The sequence below is a fragment of the Clupea harengus genome, chromosome 16, assembly GCF_900700415.2.
Source record: "Clupea harengus chromosome 16, Ch_v2.0.2, whole genome shotgun sequence".
NCBI lineage: Eukaryota > Metazoa > Chordata > Actinopteri > Clupeiformes > Clupeidae > Clupea > Clupea harengus.
This window is the reverse complement of record NC_045167.1, coordinates 19,494,922-19,517,530: the sequence shown is the minus strand read 5'-3', so window position 1 is coordinate 19,517,530 and position 22,609 is coordinate 19,494,922. Positions and strand designations below refer to the sequence as shown.

The following is a 22,609-nucleotide window of genomic DNA, read 5'->3' as shown; positions in this document are numbered from 1 at the left end:
AGCCTTAGAGCACTTAACCCTTTACAGGCACCATCGAGATGTTTTTTTTTTTGTGGTTTGATTTCACAACAGTGACAAACAATGCCAAGGCTCAGGGCGCAGTAGTATAACCTGGCTGTCACCAATGAGTGCAGGTCAGGGAGGCATGGATGCTGCTCTGTAGGGTGTTGGACATGGATGCTGCTCTGTAGGGTACTGGACATGGATGCTGCTCCGTAGGGTGCTGGACATGGATGCTGCTCCGTAGGGTGCTGGACATGGATGCTGATGCGTAGGGTGCTGGATTTGTATGCGTTAGCTCAGGTTACTGTGGTGAGGGAAGTCGAAAGGTAGGAGGCTATTTAAATCGCATTAGTAGTACAATACCTCAAAACCAACATACAAATATACAAATAATATTCAAAGGAAAATTACAGTTTTTTATACTCAAATAATAATAATACTCAAAAACTTAAGCACACAGTAATGTGAGTAATTGTTAGTCGTTACTTCCATCTCTGGCATCTCTAGACCACAAGGTGATAAAGAAAGGAGAGAGCAATAACCCAAGCTCTGGACTTTTAGAAATGAAATGTCCTTCTAAGGAAAGCTTAGTTTAGGCTTAAAAAGAGTCACAGTTACCATTATCGGGTAATGGGCCAGCTTTGGCTCATGGATATGCCACAGTGTGACTTCTTTGTGAGGTGTGTTGACAACTACCACCTGGAGCGAATACACTTAGATGAAGCAAAGCTGGAGTAGACGAAGAACAAGCTAGTTTATTTTTTCTTTGATTACTGCCTCAAATGTTAGCATTGATTTGGAAAAGCCAATAAATATCACTCACCTTTGTCAATAACACTCAATTCTCTGTTTTCTTCTGTGGTGCTGGAGGTGATGGCTTGTGCAGCATCTACTTCTGTACAAAATCACAACACACGGATGCTATTGTTGTTGGGATCAATGTTGTTTCATTGCTAAACATGTTAATTGTTAACAATTAATCAGTGTGCTTAAGTTTTTGAGTATTATTATTATTTGAGTATAAAAAACTCCTCCTAGATGTTCCCTTGTCTGGGCAGACGATTGGTCAGACAACACAAGTGAAAGGGTTGGGATAATCTGTCGTAGGTCTCCCTTTCATGAAATGCTACAAAGTTTAAACATAACCTAAAAAGGTACAACATAACATTAGTTATAGTAGTTGGTCACAGTTGGAATCTAGCTAACCTGTGACTAGGATAGCGAAGTTATGTTAGTTGGCTAGCAATCGCTAAGTTAGGTAACTTCGTCTAGTCGGTGTGACCTTATATCCGGCAGTGGCTTGACAACTCAGTGAAAACAAACAGCTGTCAAAACCTGTCAACTAATCGTGAAGCTGTCATTTCTGCAATGTTTTTTTTCCCATTTTTAATTAGCTTAGAACTGCTACAGGGAAATGTCGAACACTGATTTTGACAGCTTTTTGTTTTCATCAAGTTGCCTCGCAGCGATTATTCACAGACCAGACAAATGTCTGGCCACAAACCAAACTGGTTACATTCATCAGCTAACTTGATAATGTTATTTTGTTGGTCAGTAAAATGTTGATTTGTTGATGGATTAAAATGGCTATGAGGTCTGCCACACTGCTTAATCCATTGCTAACATCGCTCCTGTATTTTGGGTTTTAGGGAAGGAGAAGAAAATGACACCCCCTCCAGACTTTTCGGATACCGAGTATCCAATTTGCAGGTCCCATAGGTGCACCGTTTCGGCATTTTGATGTCTGTTGAAAGCTTGACAGACCTCCCTCACATAGAAACCGTTGCTAAAGTAGGATTGGACAAGAGCCGTTCTGGGGCAGGACTTTGCAAAAGGTCAATTGAATCACATATTCTTTGAATCTGACAGTTCAGCTCTGAGCCATAAGGGCCTTGTACTTCACATTTAAAACCGGACAGAATGGAGCTGGCAAAGGCGCTTCTTTCATAATGGACGGCATTTACAGGCTCGCAGAATCAAAGGGGTTTTTAGTCGCATTTTCTCAGGGCTGTTTTGTCACAGCCGGAAGTAACCTTGAGTATGTCGCAAAAAAAAAAAAACATGGTCATGTGACTTCCCTCGAAGTCTGTGCTGGGGTATCTGTATTTACCACACATACTTTACTTGTTCACATATACTTGCATATGTGCGGTGCATGTCTGGGTTAGTTGTGGAACAGAGTGTCCACATTTGCCGTGGTGAATGATGTTGATGGAACAACTTAAATAATGTATGAAAGGCAAGAGTCAGCTGAGTTCTGAGAACATCTTGGATGTTTTATGTGGAACTTGAATTGCATGGTCCTGTCTTTAGCTTCTTATTTTGAGGATGAGGCAGGGTAAGGCTGACTTTAGGTTGAGCCAAGATGTTTTTTAGCCTTTCATGTTTTTAAACCCATGATGGGATTTGTGAAAAACTGTGAAATGCTAAGGGGAACTATAGAACCAGTGGAAAGTTCTACCGTAAATTTTGACATAGCAGTTAAATGTAATAAAAGAAAGTGAAAGTCAATACAAAGAAAGAAATACAGCATCACTTAGCATACATGTTAATAATCCTTTACACATCCAATTGAAGTTAATTTTGCATAGTGTAATGGTATACTGTGAAGATCATATGAGGTATGATGTATACAGGGCTTGTCAATACTGACAGGCGTAGAAGCGTGACTCTTCTGTATTGCTCAGAGGAGGAGGAGAAGGAGGAGGAGGAGGAGGAGGAGGAGGAGGAGAGGTGCTTCTCTCCGGCTCTCATGTTTGGCTCTGGGACGGGTCAGAACATGATGAGTCATCTCTCTCTCAGTCCCCCAGGGGAGCTGACTGGTACTTTACTGGGACAAGCTGGCAATACAAACTGCATAATAGGAGCGTGTTTTTTTTCTTCTTTTTTTTCGATCCAGCAGGAATCCCAGAGAAGAATCCAATCCAAAGTTTTAACTGGAGTTTGCCATGAGAGAGAAAGAGAAAGAGAGTGAGAGAAAAAAAAAATCACTTTTCTTTAAAAAAAGAAAGACATTTAAGATATGCAACTTAAGATATGCACCCCTTTTCTGACCGAAACTGATTTCATTTCCATCAAGAGTCAGCTGTGTTCTTGTCGCCTTGCCAAGGCTGACAAATCTCTCTGTGTCTGAGTCACTGTCTTTGTTCAGCAAACAAGGAAAGTGGAATTGAATTATTAACTTGGGGAAAGGGAAAATAGAAATTGCGAGGGTGCAAAGAACGAGAATGGTCTGTGCCGGACTGAAATATGAAATTGTGAAACCTTCTCTCTCAAGGCTGATCCATGTTTTAGCTTCACAACAACAGTTGTGTTGCAGCTACCAGAGCCAAGGCCAAAAGGTGCTTTTTTGACCAGTAAAAGTTGCTCCTGAAAGTCGAAACCTATGCATATTGCCCTGTTTCTTGTTTTTTTGTTATGGGTAGAAACAGATCAACCGGGGGGGGGGGGGGGGGGGGAACCTCAGGCTACATCCACCATTCACAGTATAGTTGCATGTGCAAGGCTGTAACCTGAAGCTTGTTCAGACTGGTTCGGTATAACCTTGCAGTTCATGGGTCGTGTAGTGGAGATCTTTCAGTGAGTGGGCGTTTGTTGATAGCATTGTTCTTCTTCTCCTTCTGGCCTTTTCCAAAAAAGAATGAGGATTGGTGAAACACAGACAGAGAAACAAAAAAAAGAAAAGTAAAGAATTTGAGCGGCACACACCCGAAGACCGAAAATCTCACTCTCCGTCTTCTGTGTGAAAAAGCGTGAACGAGTACGAGGGAGAGATATGCCGAGGAGAGCGTGTAAATAAATTGTGTTCTCACAGAGACTCTTGTGCATCTGTCTGACAGGCTCAACCCATATGAGAGTGTCTGCGTGAGAACGTATGACAATATGTGCATATGTGTGTTTGTGTACATGCTGGAAAGAACCAGGGCAGATACTCTGGAAGATAGATACTGATGTCCCGTCCTGTGTGTTTGTCCATGTGACAGGCGCAACCCACTGCACTTCCACTTCATCACGGACTCCATCGCCCAGCGCATCCTGGCCTCCCTCTTCCACACCTGGATGGTGCCGGCCGTACGTGTGGACTTCTACGACGCAGACGAGCTGAAGGTGAGTGCACTTTTTTGAGGTTGGTGTTAATCGAGTTGGTGAATCATTACTGCCTTGTATTAACAGCTCCCTCTCTCTCTCTCTCTCTCTCTCTCTCTCTCTCTTCCTCTCCCTCTCTCTCTCTCTCACCTTCTCTCACTCTCCCCAGTCTGAAGTGTCCTGGATCCCCAACAAGCACTACTCTGGCATCTATGGGCTCATGAAGCTGGTGCTGACCAAAGCGCTGCCCTCTGACCTCAAGAAGGTCATCGTGCTGGACACCGACATCACCTTCGCCACCGACATCGCCGAGCTTTGGGCCGTCTTCCACAAGTTCACAGGTATTTCCTCACCCTGTTAAATTGAAGTTGTCCCACACCAGACTATGATTTGACAGCCTCAGTCTATTGGCACCAAAAGCACTGTCCTAGATAAGACAGTACCCATCTGTCTCTCCAAGCAGGCTGGAGGAAGCAATGAAAAGTGGTTTGCGAGAAAGCAAATATTTAATTTTGATTCTGTCCATATCGTGTATTTCTCGTCAATGTCAGGCTTCCCCTTTCTCTCTATCCGCCAACCCACTTAATGCATTCTGAGGCAGTCATTAGGGCATTTAAACCAGCTCTTCTGGCAAAAGTAAATCACGCCAGCACCAGCTCTCAAAATTGAAAGCTCAGAGTTAGTGGACCCATCTTTTCAGAACTGTCAGCCCTTAGTTTCCCTCCCCATCCCTCCAGTTTTAGAATAAAAGTGTATTTTCCTGTGTATTTTCGAGTTGACAGCCATTATATGGAGACTGTGAGAGGAGAGATTGTGCTGGTTGCCGTGCTTGTTTTGATCATGTCTGTAAGGACTTGTCAGGAGTGAGACATTTTAGAGAACAACGCCCCGTGCTGTTGCTCTTCATCCAGCCTGCACGTTTGCCTTTAATGACAGCTTGGGGCCCTGTGTGCCCGTTTCGGCCTGTGCCAGCATTCAGCATTACATCACGGCATGATAATGCCACGGTGGGTATCGGGCCAAGCTGCTCATGGGGTTAAGCTGCCATTCGGTGAGCGCTCTTCAGAGGGGGCATGGCCGCAGCATCTCTCCATAGATCAGCTTGGCATCTCTTCAGTCGATGCGAACCTTGGGCCATGAGCAACAGCGTACAGCCACTGGCTGTTTGTGTGTTTGTGTGTGTGTGTGTGTGTGTGTGTGTGTGTTTGTGTGTGTGTGTGTGTGTGTTTTTGTGTGTGTTTGTGTGTGTGTGTGTGTGTGTGTGTGTGTTTGTATGTGTGTGTGAGTGTGTGTGTGTGTGTGTATGTGAGCTTACAGTAAGCATGGAGGCTATTCTAGGCACATCCACATTCTCAAATGGAAAGGTGTAGAGTCATACAGTACAGAAAGTAGAACAACACTCTCTCATGGCGTGGGTGGGCATCAAGTCTCTCATGTGAGGGGGCACCTGAAGTGAAAAGAAAGAGAGTGAGAAAGAAAGAGAGTGAGAGTAAGACAGACGAAGGAGAAAGAGAAAGAGAGAGAGAGAGACGAAGGAGAGAGAGAGAGAGTGAGAGTGAGAGAGACGAAGGAGAGAGGGAGAGAGTGAGAGTGAGAGAGACGAAGTAGAGAGTGAGAGAGACGAAGGAGAGAGAGAGTGAGAGAGACGAAGGAGAGAGGGAGAAAGGGAGAGAGAGAGAGAGAGAGAGACGAAGGAAAGAGGGAAAAGATTAGAGGATATGGATCGAGGGGAGATTTATAGGGGTCCGAGCCCCCCTGCTGCACCGCGGGCCACCAGAGACCGGATCAATCTTAATTAAGAGTTCAGTCCTGTGAGGCACATTTCTACTGTAGCCTCCAGCAGCCCTCACGGCCTTCACTCCAAGCCCCTCACTTCCTGCATATTTATGGAGGTGCAACAGGAGCCTATACTAGGACCCATAAATTATTTGGTCTGACCTTATGTCTCCCTAACAAATCTCACCAAAGGCAGAGCACAGTCTGCCACTTAAAGTGCGGTTGAATGTGCTCAGTGATGGAACTGCACTGCTATATATTTGACAGGACGCCCTGCTGCATTCTCTGTTACACGCTGTATATTTGAAGCAGTTCTGCAGGCATGTCTTTTCAGAGTGTGCGTGTTAGTAAGAGAAAGCAGAAAGGAAAGCGTTTTTTTTTTTTTTAGAAGGCATACATTTGTAAGTGCTGTAGAACGGCGAGTTTCTGCTGAGCGAATCAATAATGTAAAAAGTGCGCTGGGGCGGAACACACTCACTCACTCAGTGAGGGAAATGATCACCGTGAGAAGTTTCATCCAGCCTGTTCTCAATTCGGACATCGTTTTATTAACAACTCGTGACAAGTGTCCGGATCTGCTGGAGAGAGGTTTTGGGTGGCGTGGGGGCTCTTCGCTTTAGCCCCTCGTCGGACACACACACATGCTGTGAGTCACAGGACTGGAAGCTGCCCCAGCTTTCATTAATCAGAGGCTCACTGATAGGCTGCAAGAGGAGAGAGAGAGAGAGGGGGGGGGGGGGGGAAGAAAAATAGGGAGAGAGGGATGGAAGGAGACAAAGATAAAGAGAGGGAGGGAGAGGAAGAGGAAGGAAGAGTGATCAGCAGAATGAGTTTATCGGTGGAAAAAAAAGATTGAAACAGAAAAAAAGAGGGAGTGAAAGAGAGAAGCAGTGGGGTGATATCTGTGCTCATGCAGAATCACCTTGGAATTGAGATTTTTTTCAGATTATGGTTTAATTATTCAACGTTTGATTGGACTCTGGCTCCACCATCAATCTTCCAGCTGTGCGTCGCCCCGTGAGTCGCTGACTTTCCATTTCCAACATGTGAGAACAGGGAGCATGGCTAGCCATGGGTAGAGTCTGTGTGTAAATGCATCACAGATGTTCCTATCATTTCGGGACCTTGGGGTTTTTGGTCCAAAGAAGTTATGCATATGAAGAAGGAATAATTAATCTCTGCTAATGTATGGAAGTGTGTCACTAGGGCTACTCTGCAAAAGCTATTATTCCACTCCACTTGCGTTTTGCATAGTTGAAAGTGATCAAAATAGCCGGGGCACGTTTAATAAACATTCAGTGTGACACGGCCATCTCTCATTGCAGTGGTAGAGCAGACTGCCTATAGGCTTAACAGGAATGTTGCATCAACGTTAAGATGTAAATCTCGAGACAGATTATTGAAATCGGACTGCCAATGGCTGCAAATGCTTATGGATCCGTGTTATCATCATTGTTGTCAGATGGAATATTCTGGAACTTCCTCTCACAGATCCAGCTATCTTTATTTTATCGTTTGTTTTAACGTGTTGAAGTAGCGCATTGATGACACCTTCTTGATGCTAATCAGGTTGTTAGCACTGAGTCCTACCAGCTGTGAAAGTAAAGCAAACATTCTTGGGCAAAGGAGACCAGAGGAGAGGCCAGGCCCCTTTAGATTGGCAAGCAGAGGTCACCTTGGTGATCATCGTTCATCCGTATCTGTATCATCTGTGCAGGCCGACCTGCGGAAAAATCCCCGGTCCGATAGAGATCTCCTCATGCTCCTCTCTTCCCTGGCTTAATTGCATTGAGATGTGATAAGTCTCCCCCTTCATCCATCCCTTCCGCCACTTCCTCCCAGTCAGCAGACTGCTGAAAAAGTGGCTTTGGGTGTGTGTGTGTGTGTGTGTGTGTGTGTGTGTGTGTGTGTGTGTGTGTGTGTGTGTGTGTATGGGTGTGTGTGTGTGTGTGTGTGTGTGTGTGTGTGTGTGTGTGTGGGTGTGTGGGTGTGGGTGTGTGTGTGTGTGTGTGTGTCTCAAAATGAGGGCCGTCGGTGTGCAAGGGCCGTTCTAGCGGGTCCCCGAGCCTTCATAAATCTTCAAATGGCCTCTATTGACTGTTGTCTGGGGCAGGGACCTCTGGTGAATGGGCCTCTGATTTGGAGATCAATACGCAGAGGAGTGAACAGAGAAAGTTAATTAGGCATGTCAGGGGAGAAGAAAAGTTACAGTCAGTCCTCTGTGGACACGTGTGCCCCGACTCCCCAATGGATTTTAGAGAGCGGGGTGGGGAGGACAGAAAGATAGAGAGAGAGAGAGAGAGAGAGAGAGAGAGAGAGAGAGAGAGAGAGAGAGAGTAAGAGAGGCTGTTTGCACAGAATTGCTGCCACATTTGAGCCTATTCACTGGCGGAATATACTGAAGGTGTTTTTGAAAAGATGTCCAGGACTCATTTCCGTGTGTCATATCCCAGCTCCATCCCCTCATCTGAAGGCTTTTTCCTCCGTTCTGAGGAAACGTAATGGCTTCTGACAGGCAGAATTTTTTTTCCCCAATAGCTCACTCACCCTCGCTCATCTCCTCAGGCTCAGAGAGATGAAGTTAATGAGAAGAAATCTACCGCTGCCTTTTTGCCCAGTAAAAGCATGTAGCCGTCTCTTCTCGCCTACTCAAATAACATTACGCCCAACGTTTATTGGTTCATGAACGGGTTTCTTTCGGTTGCTAAAGGACACTGTTAAATAATCCATATTTAAACACATTTATTGGTTCGTGAGGGGTTTATTTCAGTTGCTAAAAGACACTGTTGAATAATCCATAGTTTAACACAATGCTTTCAGATTGCAGACTGCAGGTCGAACAGAAAATATGAGAAATCAGCTCAATGTGGTTATCGCTTCTCCAGGTTCTCACTTCATACCCTTCTCCTAAGCGTTGGTAACACAACTCCTGCTGCAGGATAAAAGTGGTCCTTGACTTTTAGCATCTGTCAATTTCACAGGCTTACCACGTCAGCATCTAAAAAACCCAAAGAAAGAGAGTACGATTGATCTGCCTTTTGATCAATAATTCATCGGTTCATTCTTAGTGCGGGCTCAGGTCTGTTTACCTGCTTCTTTCACGCCCTTTGGAGTAGCAACTCAGAAGAACCTGGACAAATAAAATGTGAGTTTATGGATGGCCTCTGTTTGATCAAGGGGTCAGAGGTGAGAGTTTTAGTCGGTGCGGCGCAAATCAAGAGGGAACAACTCTTCAAGCCAAGCTGCATTCGAATATACCCTCTTCGTCCGTCTCTTAATCTACCTGCATTTATAGGTTTATTCTCTTTCTTTCTCTTAGTCTTTGTCTTTCGCTAGCTTTCCGTGAACACACACACACACACACACACACACAGGTGTACCTCTCTAGAGTGGCACACAGAGGAGTGTGGCACAGAGGAGTGTTGTTATGTGGGGTGGCTGTTCTGATACCCTCATTAATCTTCCTCATTTCTTTCATTAAAACTGCACCTTACTGCTCCTACCCATTCAACCTCTCTCTCTCTCTCTCTCTCTCTCTCTCTCTCTCACACACCCACACCCACACACACAACATTATGTGCACATACACTCCCACCTCTTTCACTCCATATACACCTAATGTAAAACCTCATTCTTTATCTTTCTCCTACACACAATGATAATACCCACCCATCCTCCATCTGGCATACTGTACACAATACCATATGGTCAGTTCCTCTCCTTCCTCTTCCTTAAAACTGCACCTTACTGCTCCTACCCATTCAACCTCTCTCTCTCTCTCTCTCTCTCTCTCTCTCTCACACACCCACACCCACACACACAACATTATGTGCACATACACTCCCACCTCTTTCACTCCATATACACCTAATGTAAAACCTCATTCTTTATCTTTCTCCTACACACAATGATAATACCCACCCATCCTCCATCTGGCATACTGTACACAATACCATATGGTCAGTTCCTCTGTATGTTAATGAGTGTCTCTGTGTGTGTGTGTGTGTGTGTGTGTGTGTGTGTGTGTGTGTGTGTGTGTGTGTCTTTGGGTGTGTGTGTGTGTGTTTGTGTGTGTGTGTGTGTGTGTGTGTGCTTTTGGGTGTGTGTGTGTGTGTGTGTGTGTGTGTGTGTGTGTGTGTGTGTGTGTGTGTATGGGTAAATGATTAAATGATCGTTGTCAAATGCTGAGTGTGGGGATGCGTGTATGTGTAAACATTTGTGTGCGTTGTTCTCCCCTGCAGGGCAGCAAGTTCTGGGTCTGGTGGAGAACCAGAGTGACTGGTACCTGGGGAACCTTTGGAAGAACCATCGGCCGTGGCCAGCCCTGGGTAGAGGCTTCAACACAGGTCAGTCAGCAGCAGTCATCACTGCCTCCTCTCTGATACTGTGGATAGGACCATGGATAATATGTGTGTCTTTTGGGACATTGTGAATCTCTTTCTCTCTCACTCTCAATTTCCCTCTCCCTCTCCATCTGTGTGTGTGTGTGTGTGTGTGTGTGTGTGTGTGTGTGTGTGTGTGTGTGTGTGTGTGTTTGTGTCCAGGTGTGATACTGCTCCTTCTGGACCGCTTGAGGAAGCTCCGATGGGAACAGATGTGGAGGCTGACCGCAGAGAGGGAACTAATGAGTATGCTGTCGACCTCACTAGCAGACCAGGTAGAATACACACACACACATGCACACACACACACACACACACACACACACACACACACACACACACACACACACACACACACTCACACACACACACACATACACTCACACATGCACACACACACACACACACACACACACACACACACACACACACACACACACACACACACACACTCACACACTTACATACACAAATGGCAACACATGCTTTCGGCAGCTGATATCTAATGAGTATTTGGAGCATTCTTAACAGAGCACACACACATGCTTAAATAGGACATATTCAGTCAAGAGCTTCAAGGTGATCAGAACTGTGTGAGTCCTGTGGTTTATGTTAGCTTATACTGTTCGTTGATATATGCACAAGAATATAAATGGATTGCAGCAATAACATGAGATTAATACTTTGTTCCTTTCATTTTAGAAAATGCTGTGATATATGCCGTATTAAGTGAAAGCCCCTTCAGAGCCCTTTATCTCAGCCCTCCTGCTGAGTGTGTTTCTCTAAAGACTGTTAGGATTACAATCCAACCATCAAACACACACACACACACACACACACACACACACACACACACACACACACACACACACACACACAGAGAAAAATTATACTCCAACACGTACACAGGCATGCATACACACACACACACACAAATGCACACTCTTGAGGTGCAGATACGCATACACACACACACACCTTCTCACTTACAAAATCCCCTTCTTTCAGAAGACTTATAGGCTCAGGATCTACTTGTCAAGTTTTCTTCATATCGTTCCACTCATTATGTGAATTAGGCGTTCGAGTGGCGCTATTTAAAAACCTGCATTATCCGCCACCAAAACAGCGCTGGGGCGTTTATCAGCCCTGAGCTAGACGGGTAGGCGGCTGGCACGACTGTATTTGGCAGGTGAGCCTTCAGGTGTGATATATCTGATGTAATTGTGATGCAAGCCCTGCCGATTTCGGGTTGCAGGACATCTTCAACGCGGTGATCAAACAGAACCCCTTCCTGGTGCACCAACTGCCCTGCTTCTGGAATGTTCAGCTGTCGGATCACACTCGCTCCGAGAAGTGCTACAAAGACGTGGCAGACCTCAAGGTGAGTGAGAGATGCAGGAAAAAAGATGAGAGCGGGAGGCATCTGGGTTAGACTGACATAGAAAGGTGCGTGTGTGTGTGTGTGTGTGTGTCTGTCTGTGTGTGTGTGTGTGTGTGTGTGTGTGTGTGTGTGTGTGTGTGAGAGTGTGTTTGTGTGTGTGCACGAGTGTGTGTGTGTATGTGTGTGTGTAAGTGTGAGTGCGTGTGTTTGTGTGTGTGCACGTGCGCGCGCATGTGTGTGTGTGTGTGTGTGTGCCTGTGTGTTTGGGTAAGAGTTAGAAAGGCGGGGGTTGGGGCGAAGATGACTAACACCTACTGTTTGTGAATACAGCTGCCACAGACTGTAATAACGGCTCCTCCTCCCTCCTCCTCTCTGCCTCTGCGTTAGTCTTCCACAATCATGCTGTTCACTCCCCTCTCTCTCTCTCTCTCTCTCTCTCTCTCGCTCTCTCTCTCTCTCTCTGTTTGTCTCTTCCCTGTGGAAATACCACACAAATGGTTACAAATTAAACCAAATTTCTCCATCTCTCTCTCTCTCTCTTTTTGATCTTTCCCTCTCCCTTTTAAAAAAATCCCTTGCAGGTGATCCACTGGAACTCTCCTAAGAAGCTGCGTGTGAAGAACAAGCACGTGGAGTTCTTCCGGAACCTCTACCTGACGTTCCTGGAGTACGACGGGAACCTTCTGAGGCGGGAACTCTTCGGCTGCCCCAGCGAGACCGACCACAACAGCGCTAACGTAGGTGGACCTGCACACCTCCGAGTCCAGGCCCGGGCCCGGCATCACTCTCAACATCACTCTCAACATCACTCTCAACATCACTCTCAACACCAATCACTCTCAACATCACTCTCAACATCACTCTCAACACCAATCACTCTCAACATCACTCTCAACATCAATCACTCTCAACATCACTCTCAACACCAATCACTCTCAACATCACTCTCAACACCAATCACTCTCAACATCACTCTCAACACCAATCACTTCTTTTTACAGCACACTTTTACTATCTCACTATCTCACCAGAATAGTTCACAAAGTGTGTTTTAACGGTTCACTGTCACTTGAGGGAAAAATGCAAATATGATATGCATATACAGTATATACCACTTTCCTACTATTACAGCTTAAACAAATATGCTGAATATTGACCAGTACATTTGACTTTGGAACCACAGCATAGCATGGCAAGTTCAACGTGCCTGATTCTGCTCCAGACACTAGAGGGTTAACTGTTCCAAACAGCCGATCATAAGCTGAACTACATTAGCCTCCTCATGGGAACAGCTTGATGCCTCCTGTGACAATAAAGACCCATATCCCCTCCAGGGATTGGGAGATAAACTGTTCCATTGGCACGCCTACAGTATGTCGATGCAGTTTTGCATGAACTGATTACAGTCCGTGCTCGGCATGGTTAGATAAGTAAGGTCAGTCCAGCCAAACTGGTTGGGTGGGATGGCTTAATGATTGAGGTATTGATCGGCGTGTTGACTCCTCGGCTGTCTTAATTTCTTGTCATTGCATGCTGTCAGTTTGACAGGTCAAGCAAAGAGGCTGGTTGGTAAATCAAAAACAAACATAAAATGTAAAATGTAATTAAACTCCAAATCATTCATATTACCTACAACATTAGAATCACTTGTGCTGATTAAGTAGTACAACAGATGGGGGAAAATGCTAACACTATCAATAAGCTCTGATGCAATATAGCACAGTGTGGCCATGGTAACCACTCAGCTGATGTTTGAAGAGTGCTGCTTCACCATCACCAGCCTCACAAAGCTTCATGGCCAAAGCTTATGATAAGTCATTAGTCAAGTGATTGTAGTCAGTGAACTGTTGTCATTTTGTTAAGATGTACATTTCATTTCTGTCTGTTTAGACCTTGACTAATTACGCGTAATTAGTTTGTCATTATTTCTCAGTCGCTCTGGTACATTTTTCAGACTAGACTTTTCATTCTGATGGCACTGACATGTACACTGACCTAAGTATTTATTTTTGAGCAAGTGATGGGCTTTTGTAGGTTTGGGAAATACACTCACTCTTTTGAAAATGTTAAGGATGTTTCGAGAAATGTATCAAAGCAACTGATAAAAACTGTAATTAATAATTTCCAACAGTATTTTTGTCCAGGAATGCAGCTCAAAGTGGCTTTTATCCGTTTTTTTGTCGAGAGTACCTGCAAATGTGACAGCATGGCAAATGGATGTGTTTGTTTCCCTTCAGCTTCAGAAGACTCTGTTGGAGCTGGATGAGGACGACCCGTGCTACGAGTTCCGGCGGGAGCGTTTCACCGTGCACCGCACACACCTCTACTTCCTGCACTATGAGTACGAGCCCAGCGCCGACAACACCGACGTCACACTGGTGGCCCAGCTGTCCATGGACAGGTAGGGAAAATACACACACACACACACACAAACACACACACACACACACACACACACACACACACATGAATATATACAGTATATGTTCACTGGAAGGAATGCACATTCTGATTTCTGTTCATGCATCTATATATACCACACACGGAAACACACACACAGATTCAGCCCAGCTGTCCATGGACAGGTAGGGAAAACACACACACTCACACACACACACACACACACAAACACACACACATGAATATATACAGTATATGTTCATTCGAAGGAATGCACATTCTGATTTCTGCTCATGCATCTGCATATACCACACACGGAAACACACACACAGATTCACACAAACAAACCCTCGCACTTATACACACACTGACACACTGCACCGCTCAGTGCACAATTCACTGAAACTGCTTCTGGGGCTTGAAATGAGATTTCCAATCTCCCAAGCAAATAGGGAAGGCAGCTGTGACATGTGACCAAGAGGTAGACATGCACGAGAGGTGAAGCACCGGAGCGGGGGAATTATGGAAGTAAAATCTTGTGTATCACTTTACACTTTGTTTGTCGTCTTTTCTGTGTACACATGTGTATGTGTGTGCGTGTTTGTGGTTGTATATGTGTGCCTGAGTGTATGGTTGTTCATTGTGTGTGTGTGTGTGTGTGTGTGTGTGTGTGTGTGTGTGTGTGTGTGTGTGTGTGTGTGTGTGTGTGTATGTGTGTGTGCGTGTGTGTTTGTGTGTGTGTGTGTGTGGTTGTATGTGTGTGTCTGAGTGTGTGGTTGTGTGTGTGTGTGTGTGTGTGTGTGTGTGTGTGCGCATGAGTGTGTGGTTGTTTGTGTGTTTCTGCATGGATGTGTGTGTATGTGAGTGTGTGTGAGCCTAAGGGGGTGTTGCTCGAGGCTATCTCTTGGGTGGATGGTGGATGGCCCATGGTGATGCACTGCATAGGTTTACATACCCAGAATGCTGTGCGTGGCTTGAATCAGACTTCAATTCTGATCATTCTAATTCACTCCCAGGTGGCTGCAGGACATTTCTGGCCCTTCAGTTTTCACATCTGGAGATTTCAGCTCCCGACTCCCGACACAGACCAGCACAAAACCAGACACTAAATATTTAGTTGCACACTGACAGCAAAATAAATGGTTTTGTTTATCTCCGTTAATTAATGATGTAAGCAAATTTCCCAGAGAATACACGAGCAAGATTGCGAGTTTGAGAATAATGAGATGCAGTGATGTTTAAGCTTTAGGCCAAACTCAATCTGAAATACTACACCCAACTCCTCATGAATCACAAACGGTAGAATATTGATGCTCCTATGAAGCTAATTGCCAATGGCACTACACACTATATATACTATACAGTATATTGAGGAGATAGTAATAATTAAAATACTGCCTCCAAAGCAGATCGCTTGTACAGCAGTTTCTCCATGGATTTATATATAAATTACATAATATATAGGGTTGGATGGATAGATAGGTAGATAGATAGATGGATATATAGATAGATAGGGAAAGAGATAGAGAGCTAGATGGATAGACAGAGGGAAAGAGTGATAGAAGTGAAGCACTCTTCCTCCATTACTTCTCTTTCTTTCCTCTTTCTTTTGTTTTAATTTCAGTATGACAGGCTGACTCACGTTTGCCCTTCAAATTCTGTCCTGTTTTTCGCCCATCTCCAAAGCCAGGTCGAAATCTCATTCCAGTCGCCCACTCAAGCCAGAATGCCCCTCACCATTTTTACTTCTGTTTCTGCTGCTAAGAAAGACTCCTACAACACAAATAATCCCCATCACACGAGAGAGCCATAATAAGGATTTATGCAGGGGGAAATGTTATCTTACAATAATTAAGATTAGAGCCAGAGGAGCGTCTGTAGTGATGCTCGTTAGCCCCTGAGGACACCATGCTGAATGGTGCTGAACATGTTGAGGAACGGAGGGATTGGAGCCTATCTTTTCTCCGCTCGCTAAATCTTTTCTTGTTTTTTTTTTTCCTCTTTGTCGGGAAGTCGGATGTGAAGGATTTCCTTGATCATACAGAGTGGTTGTAAATCATATTTCTTAATGGATTCGGCTATTTATAGGCTTCCCCTTCTTGTTACGTTTGATTTGTGTAGTTTCAGATGAGGGTGGGTGGGGATGCGGGGGTGCAAATGTTATCGTGCGTCTTCAAAACCTTTTGCCTCAGATGCTCCTGGTTCCATTGTCGAACAAATGCATTGGATACAGTAGTTGTCAGTAGGGGTTCCTCTCTGAGAGGATTTTTTCAACAGCCCAGTTTTAATGGTACTGTAAAGCATGTTTTGTAAGTTTATATGAAATGAAAAAAATCTTTTTCAGAATAGTGTAATAGCACTCCTAATAATATTAACCATTATCTGATTGTGTTTGCCCGGTGGAAATGAAGACTTTTTTTCCCCCTTCCATCTCCACACTATATCATCCTTAATGAAATTCATTCCAATTGACCTAATGACTGTTAAAACACACTGTGGAAACTCCACTTGATTCATAGATTTTAATGAGTCTCACTATCACATTTTTTAACATTCAAGGGTAAAAAGAAAATGTTAAATGAACTGACACACTGACTAAATGTAATGCAGTAACCCCGTCGAATGAGAAGATTATTCAACGCGGGCCAGTGGTGAGGCAGAGCCATCAGGGCCGTATTGATGAGATAAGTTTGGTGGAGAGAGAACGGGGAGAGAGGCTTATTGACTTTTTTTCCCTCCAGAGGCCTGTCATTGATAAATAGATAGTCGCATTGTGTCCACCTACCAGGGTCAGCACAGTTCAGGGACGTTTTCACTGGCCCACGAGCCTCAACCACTTTAGGCCATCTGTATGCAAAGAGTGATCCCTAACTGCCTGGTTCTTCTGACTGAGTTGATATAGTATAACAAGCGCACTTGCTGAGGTGAATTAAAGTTAAAGTTGAATATAGTCCACGATCGGATGTTAATGGAAGTCTCGCCACATTTGTTGGCTCATTTGCTTAAGTGTGTAGTGCTGTCGATGGGCTCAGGAACTGGGGTTAATCTGGCAGTGTATCGACCAGTGTGCCACAGATCTGCATATCGGTCCTTAACTAGAACTAAGAGTTTGTGGTAGTGACAGTGCAGGCTATGATGTTTTATTGTTTTGTTTCTTTTTTTTACTTTCCCCTGAACTTTAGCTTGAACACTTAGGGAATGAGTTTGAAATCTTTTAGTGTATTATTTACCGGTATACAAAATAATACACTATAACCTCCCAATCACAAACAGCATTGTAAATAATTTTTTACAAAAAGAATGATTGGCTTCATTGAACCAGGAAAAGGGGTTTAAACTGAAAACATTGCCAAAAAAAAGTAGCTAGATATAAGATTCATAATAGTGCTGACATGATATATGCCAAAAAAGTAAACAATGAAAAACGCAACGTTCCTTAGGCACAAAGGAATTTATGGATTTATTTACTTGCTTTCATTTCATGGTGTCTGCCAAATGATTCCAGACAGAGGTAATTCAATTTGCCGACTGTGAAAGGGATCATCCACTATTTATTTTGGCAGCCTAATTTATTTTGGCATGGCCTGGTGTGGGTTAGAGGGCAGGATGCCTGCTGTGCTGGTTTGGAGAAGGTTAATGGCTTTGCTGAGGTACGGATATTGTTCCTGAGTGGTTAATGCTCGCTCCGGTCTGCAGTGGGTTATGTGTGTTTAGTGGTTGTTTAGAGCTGTGTTCGTCTTTAACCTGTCTTGTTAATGGTTGTTGATGGCATTTATTCTCTCTCTCACTTTCTCTCTCTCTCTCTCTCTGTGTGTGTGTGTGTGTGTGTGTGTGTGTGTGTGTGTGTGTGTGTGTGTGTGTGTGTGTGTGTGTGTGTGTGTGTGTGTGTGTGTGAATGCTATAGGCTGCAGATGCTGGAGGCCATCTGTAAGCACTGGGAGGGCCCCATCAGTCTGGCCCTCTACCTGTCTGACGCCGAGGCCCAGCAGTTCCTGCGCTACGCCCAGGGCTCGGAGGTGCTGATGAGCAGAGGCAACGTGGGCTACCACATCGTCTACAAGGAGGGGCAGTTCTACCCCGTCAACCTGCTGCGCAACGTGGCCATGAGGCAGGTCAACACGCCATACATGTTCCTGTCCGACATCGACTTCCTGCCCATGTACGGCCTCTATGAGTCCCTCAGGTGAGCAGCACTGGCCCCATCCAGGATTCAGAGCATGGCTCACAGGCCTTTTCATATCCTTTAAATTAGAAGCTCACTTCTCAACTTTCTCTTTTCCTCTCATCTTTTCCGTTTGATATTTTTGGATGGATTATCTTTTGTTTTAAAAAAGGTTTAAAACTTTTTCTCTGGCTGGTTTTTCCTTTTATTTCACTGATTCATTGTGTGTTTTTGATCATTGGAAAAAAAGACTCTCGAATAAAATTTCCAGAAGGTTCTGTATGAGAGTGTTCAGTGCTCCCTCTCGTGTTCCCCCCTCAGGAAGTCTGTGGTGCAGTTGGACATGGCCAGCACCAAGAAGGCTCTGGTGGTGCCGGCATTCGAGACGCTCCGATACCGTCTGTCTTTCCCCAAATCCAAAGCTGAGCTTCTGTCCCAGCTGGACATGGGCACTCTCTTCACCTTCAGGTAAAAGCCAGACCTCTCTCTCTCTCTCTCTCTCTCTCTCTCTCTCTTTCTTTCTCTCTCTCTCTCTCTCTCTGTCTCTCTCTCTCTCTCTCTCTCTCTCTCTCTCTTTCTGTCTGTCTCTCTCTCTCTCTCTCTCTCGCTCTCTCTCTCTCTCTCTCTCTCTCGCTCCTCTCTCTCTCTCTCTCTCTGTCTCTCTTTCTTTCTCTCTCTCTCTCTCTCTCTCTCTCTGTCTCTGTCTCTCTCTCGATCTCTCTCTGTGTGTTATGTTTACTCTGCATGACTCCAGGCTACCAAACCCGTTGAACATATTTTCTTCTCGTTTTCTCTCACTTTCTCCCCTCTCTCTGTCTCTCACTCTCCCCTTTTGTCTCTGATACTTTTTTTCTAACTTTCTTTGGCTCTCTGACATACACTCAAAGAAACGATCTAGGCCTAACAACTCAGAGAAAGCCCCCGCATCACTTCCATGACAGCGAGATCAAGTACTCAAGCTCTTGTATCAGACGGCGCCTCTCACAGAAAGAGAAATTTTCTTTAACAGTCAAAAAGCCAGAATAAATTCTGTGCTTCAGCCAACAAGGGCATTTGAGGTTTTTATTCAGTCAGCAAGGGAGAAGTGTGGAGGAGCTCATAAATGAAGATGTGTAGTATAGCAAAGTGCCCTTGGTGCTTTCTCTAAAAAACTAATAGTCCAGACCTGGTCTGGAACTGGTCCCAGATCAGATGCAGTGGATCCCCATCAGAACTGTTCCAGATTGAATTGTGTTGTTGTGTTCAGTCCAGCAGAAAGCAGAGCACTGAACAAAAGCAGGTTAATAGGGCAAAGCAGGGTTTTCATTTACATGCACAGAGTAAGCGGTTTACATGGGAATTGCCTGTAAGCAGTATTCTGCTTAGAAGATGTTGCGTAATTAACAGTTGCCACTGACAACACTGTAGTTTAGACACAACTCTGATGGGTATCCCTGCTCTGTCCTTACCACCGCAGAAACACTCCTTAGAAACATATTAGAGTGTGCAGTATCAGTTTACGTTGTCATAAAAGTGCCCACATTTGCACGTTCACACTGCCTGTTAAATGGGACAAATCTAGCTCTGAACTTCTGCACATCCCATTAACCGGGTTAAGGAAAGCAGCATTTGGGTTTACATAAAATGTAGGAATGCTGTTTTTTTTACAAAAGCTGGTCAATAAGCCACTTTCTTATATGGATGTATAAACGCACTGATTGACAGGCTCTCTATGTAGGATTTCATTTTTGATTTTCACTTCCCAGTTGGGTGTTTACAGCAATCTGTACCGTTACCTAGGTATCACGTTTGGATGAAAGGCCACGCCCCCACCAACTTTGCCAAATGGCGGACGGCCACAACGCCCTATCACGTGCAGTGGGAGGCGGACTTTGAGCCGTACGTCATGGTGAGGCGGGACTCCCCAGAGTACGACCGGAGATTCGTGGGCTTCGGCTGGAACAAGGTGGCCCACATCATGGAGCTAGATGCCCAGGTACAGCCCTCGGCTGATTCACTGTGTCTTTTCCTTTCTTCTCCTTAGGAAGATGCAATTTATCTTCAAAGGGGAACAAGCACCTGGAACATTAAGTGTGTGTCCCTGGAGTGCAAGCCCAAAAAGTCTTTGATTTCAAGATAAAATCACAAATAGGCTTATGATTGCACAGGGGAATACACTCTTATTTTCCCTATTATCAGACTTGATTGAGAAATGCTAGGAGGAGATTTTAATGAAAAGGAAAGATGAAAGTTTAGCTCCATTACTTAATATTTGTGCGTTTAAGACTTATCAGAACATAATCATACTGAAAGCTTCTCTGTCTTTCTTTCCTTCTTTCTTTCTTTCTTTCTTCCTTTCTTTCTTTACAGGAGTATGAGTTTGTGGTTCTGCCCAACGCCTACATGATCCACATGCCTCACGCCCCAAGTTTCGACATCACCAAGTTCCGCTCCAACGAACAGTACCGCGTCTGCCTCAAGACGCTCAAGGAAGAGTTCCAGCAGAACATGTCCCGTCGCTACGGTTTCGCCGCGCTCAAGTACATGACGGCGGAAAACAACAGCTAGCCGAACCTATCCGTCCAACAGCCACAAAGCACACACCCTCCAGTACACTCAAACTAAATACTTGCCCCCTGAGCATCCCATAACAGACCTTTGTCAGGGTTGCCATGTTGCAGACTGCAGACAATTCCGAAAGTGAAAAGAAGACTTTTTTTCCAACCAGTGGGTTTTCCCTCAAGGCTATTGCGAACACGGACACTGTACGGCTGCAGTTTCGGAAATGACCTTTTGACTCCTTTTTTTGTTTTCTTTCTAAACATAACAGACATCGCAAGGAATGGCCGGCCCAATCCTCACCCATTATGCATTTCAGCCCCTTAAAATGAACAAAAAAAACAGAACTCTGAACAGAACTGTTCTCCTCCTGAACTAAATTCAAGTTTGGGTTGTCAGGTAATCGTGCAAAAGGCATGTTCTTGTTAGCCAATTTAATTCAATACCAGTTCAATGCCGATGGAATACCAGTGTCAGATGACTTACGTGTTGTTTTTAATTGTTCACAGGGACAATTTGCTGCAGTATCAACATGGAAAAACTATTCCTCTTTTTACACAACTGGAGCACTGAAACACGTATTTCTCTTTCCATACCTCATGCTTTCAAAATGACATTTTGACAAGTCAGCGAAATGAGGAGAGAAGGACAAGCACCCCACTGGATCTTGACCAATCACAAGTAAACTGGACCGGTGATAATGTCTGCCCCTCGGCCACTCATTGGCTGACACTATTCATGTGTGTTATACAAATGTGCCAAATGGCTTATATTTTCACAAATGGACAGTGTTTGTGTCAATACCGAAGAAAAGACAAAGGGATTGTTTTAGTCTTACAAATTCTTTCTTTTTTTTCAAAGGGAAATAATTTAAAAAATACCATCCATTGTATAATGCTGTTAAGTACTGTGAAGAAAAAAAAAAGAAGATAATAATGAATTTGCCATGAGGCTGCAAGCAGCTTCTGTGGTCTTCAGAAATTTGAGTCAGTAAAAAAAGTTGAAAGTTACATGTCTATTTTGATAATAAAAATGTAATGTCAGTTGGTCACGTGTCTGTTCAGTGCACCACTAGGACAGGGTAGTCGATCTTTTGTGATTAGCAAAGATGCGACTGCATGGTCTTATTCACCGACTGTAGAAATTAAAATAATTATTACAGGACGAACACAGAGGAATATGCTGAAGGAATGCAGTGTGAACACAGAAGACAGCATGTCAACCTCATGACAGCACACGCAGTCGATGACGCACTCACACACGCACGCACTGACAGCTGCACTCCAGGATCGTAATCGTTTCGAAATGTTGCGTCTCGAGGGCTATTGCTATGAGCAAGCCGTGCGCCATCTTTCTCAGTAAATAACCATTTAGCACATACATGTCAGATTCCAGGTTGTCGCCCCGCTCTGCGGATTGTAATGATATAATCTGAACGTAAAGCTGCGACAGCAAATGGTTATGTTAAACAGCTCCTTATTCAGGTCAGTGGTTTCCTTAATGCATTGCCATAAGTCATCACCGCTACACACATAAAAAGAACTTCTAATGAAGCCTGATGTATAGCTTGCCTCTTGTGCTCAGTGAAACGTTTGCCCAAGCCTTGAGTGTGAGAGCTTCCTTGACTATTACTCAAAACCTTTAAAGCAGTAGTAATGAGTTTTGGTGTAAAGCCAGTGAGGTAACACCACCAACAGATCAGTTGATGTTGATTAAAACTTGCTAACATGCTAGCAGACATCTTTTGGCAATATAGCTGATAATGTCCTCCTGTGAAAGCTTTTCTTACATTGTCGCGAGGTGTTCTGGCCTCAAACACAACTACAGTGCATAGTGCAGACCTTGGATGGCTAGTGTGCTTATCTGTCCTTCACATGACCA

At 44.4% G+C, this 22,609-nt stretch overlaps 1 protein-coding gene across 2 annotated transcripts in view; it reads left to right on the top strand.

Annotated features, from left to right (window-relative positions):
* Positions 1-21,771, top strand: part of LOC105912400 (LARGE xylosyl- and glucuronyltransferase 1-like) — a 48,396-nt gene extending 26,625 nt beyond the window's left edge. The window contains exons 5-17 of one of the 2 annotated variants that reach the window (XM_031582522.2): positions 3,987-4,110; positions 4,259-4,430; positions 10,107-10,211; positions 10,410-10,522; positions 11,503-11,628; positions 12,210-12,365; positions 13,866-14,029; positions 17,933-18,211; positions 18,512-18,658; positions 19,078-19,140; positions 19,970-20,165; positions 20,540-21,127; positions 21,238-21,771. In XM_031582522.2, coding sequence (XP_031438382.1) covers positions 3,987-4,110; positions 4,259-4,430; positions 10,107-10,211; positions 10,410-10,522; positions 11,503-11,628; positions 12,210-12,365; positions 13,866-14,029; positions 17,933-18,211; positions 18,512-18,658; positions 19,078-19,140; positions 19,970-20,165; positions 20,540-20,737 — 1,843 coding nt within the window. In that variant the 3' untranslated portion in view covers positions 20,738-21,127; positions 21,238-21,771. The remainder of the gene's footprint in view (positions 1-3,986; positions 4,111-4,258; positions 4,431-10,106; positions 10,212-10,409; positions 10,523-11,502; positions 11,629-12,209; positions 12,366-13,865; positions 14,030-17,932; positions 18,212-18,511; positions 18,659-19,077; positions 19,141-19,969; positions 20,166-20,539; positions 21,128-21,237) is intronic. The other variant, XM_031582524.2, reaches the window with a different exon arrangement.
* Positions 21,772-22,609: the final 838 nt, after the last annotated feature.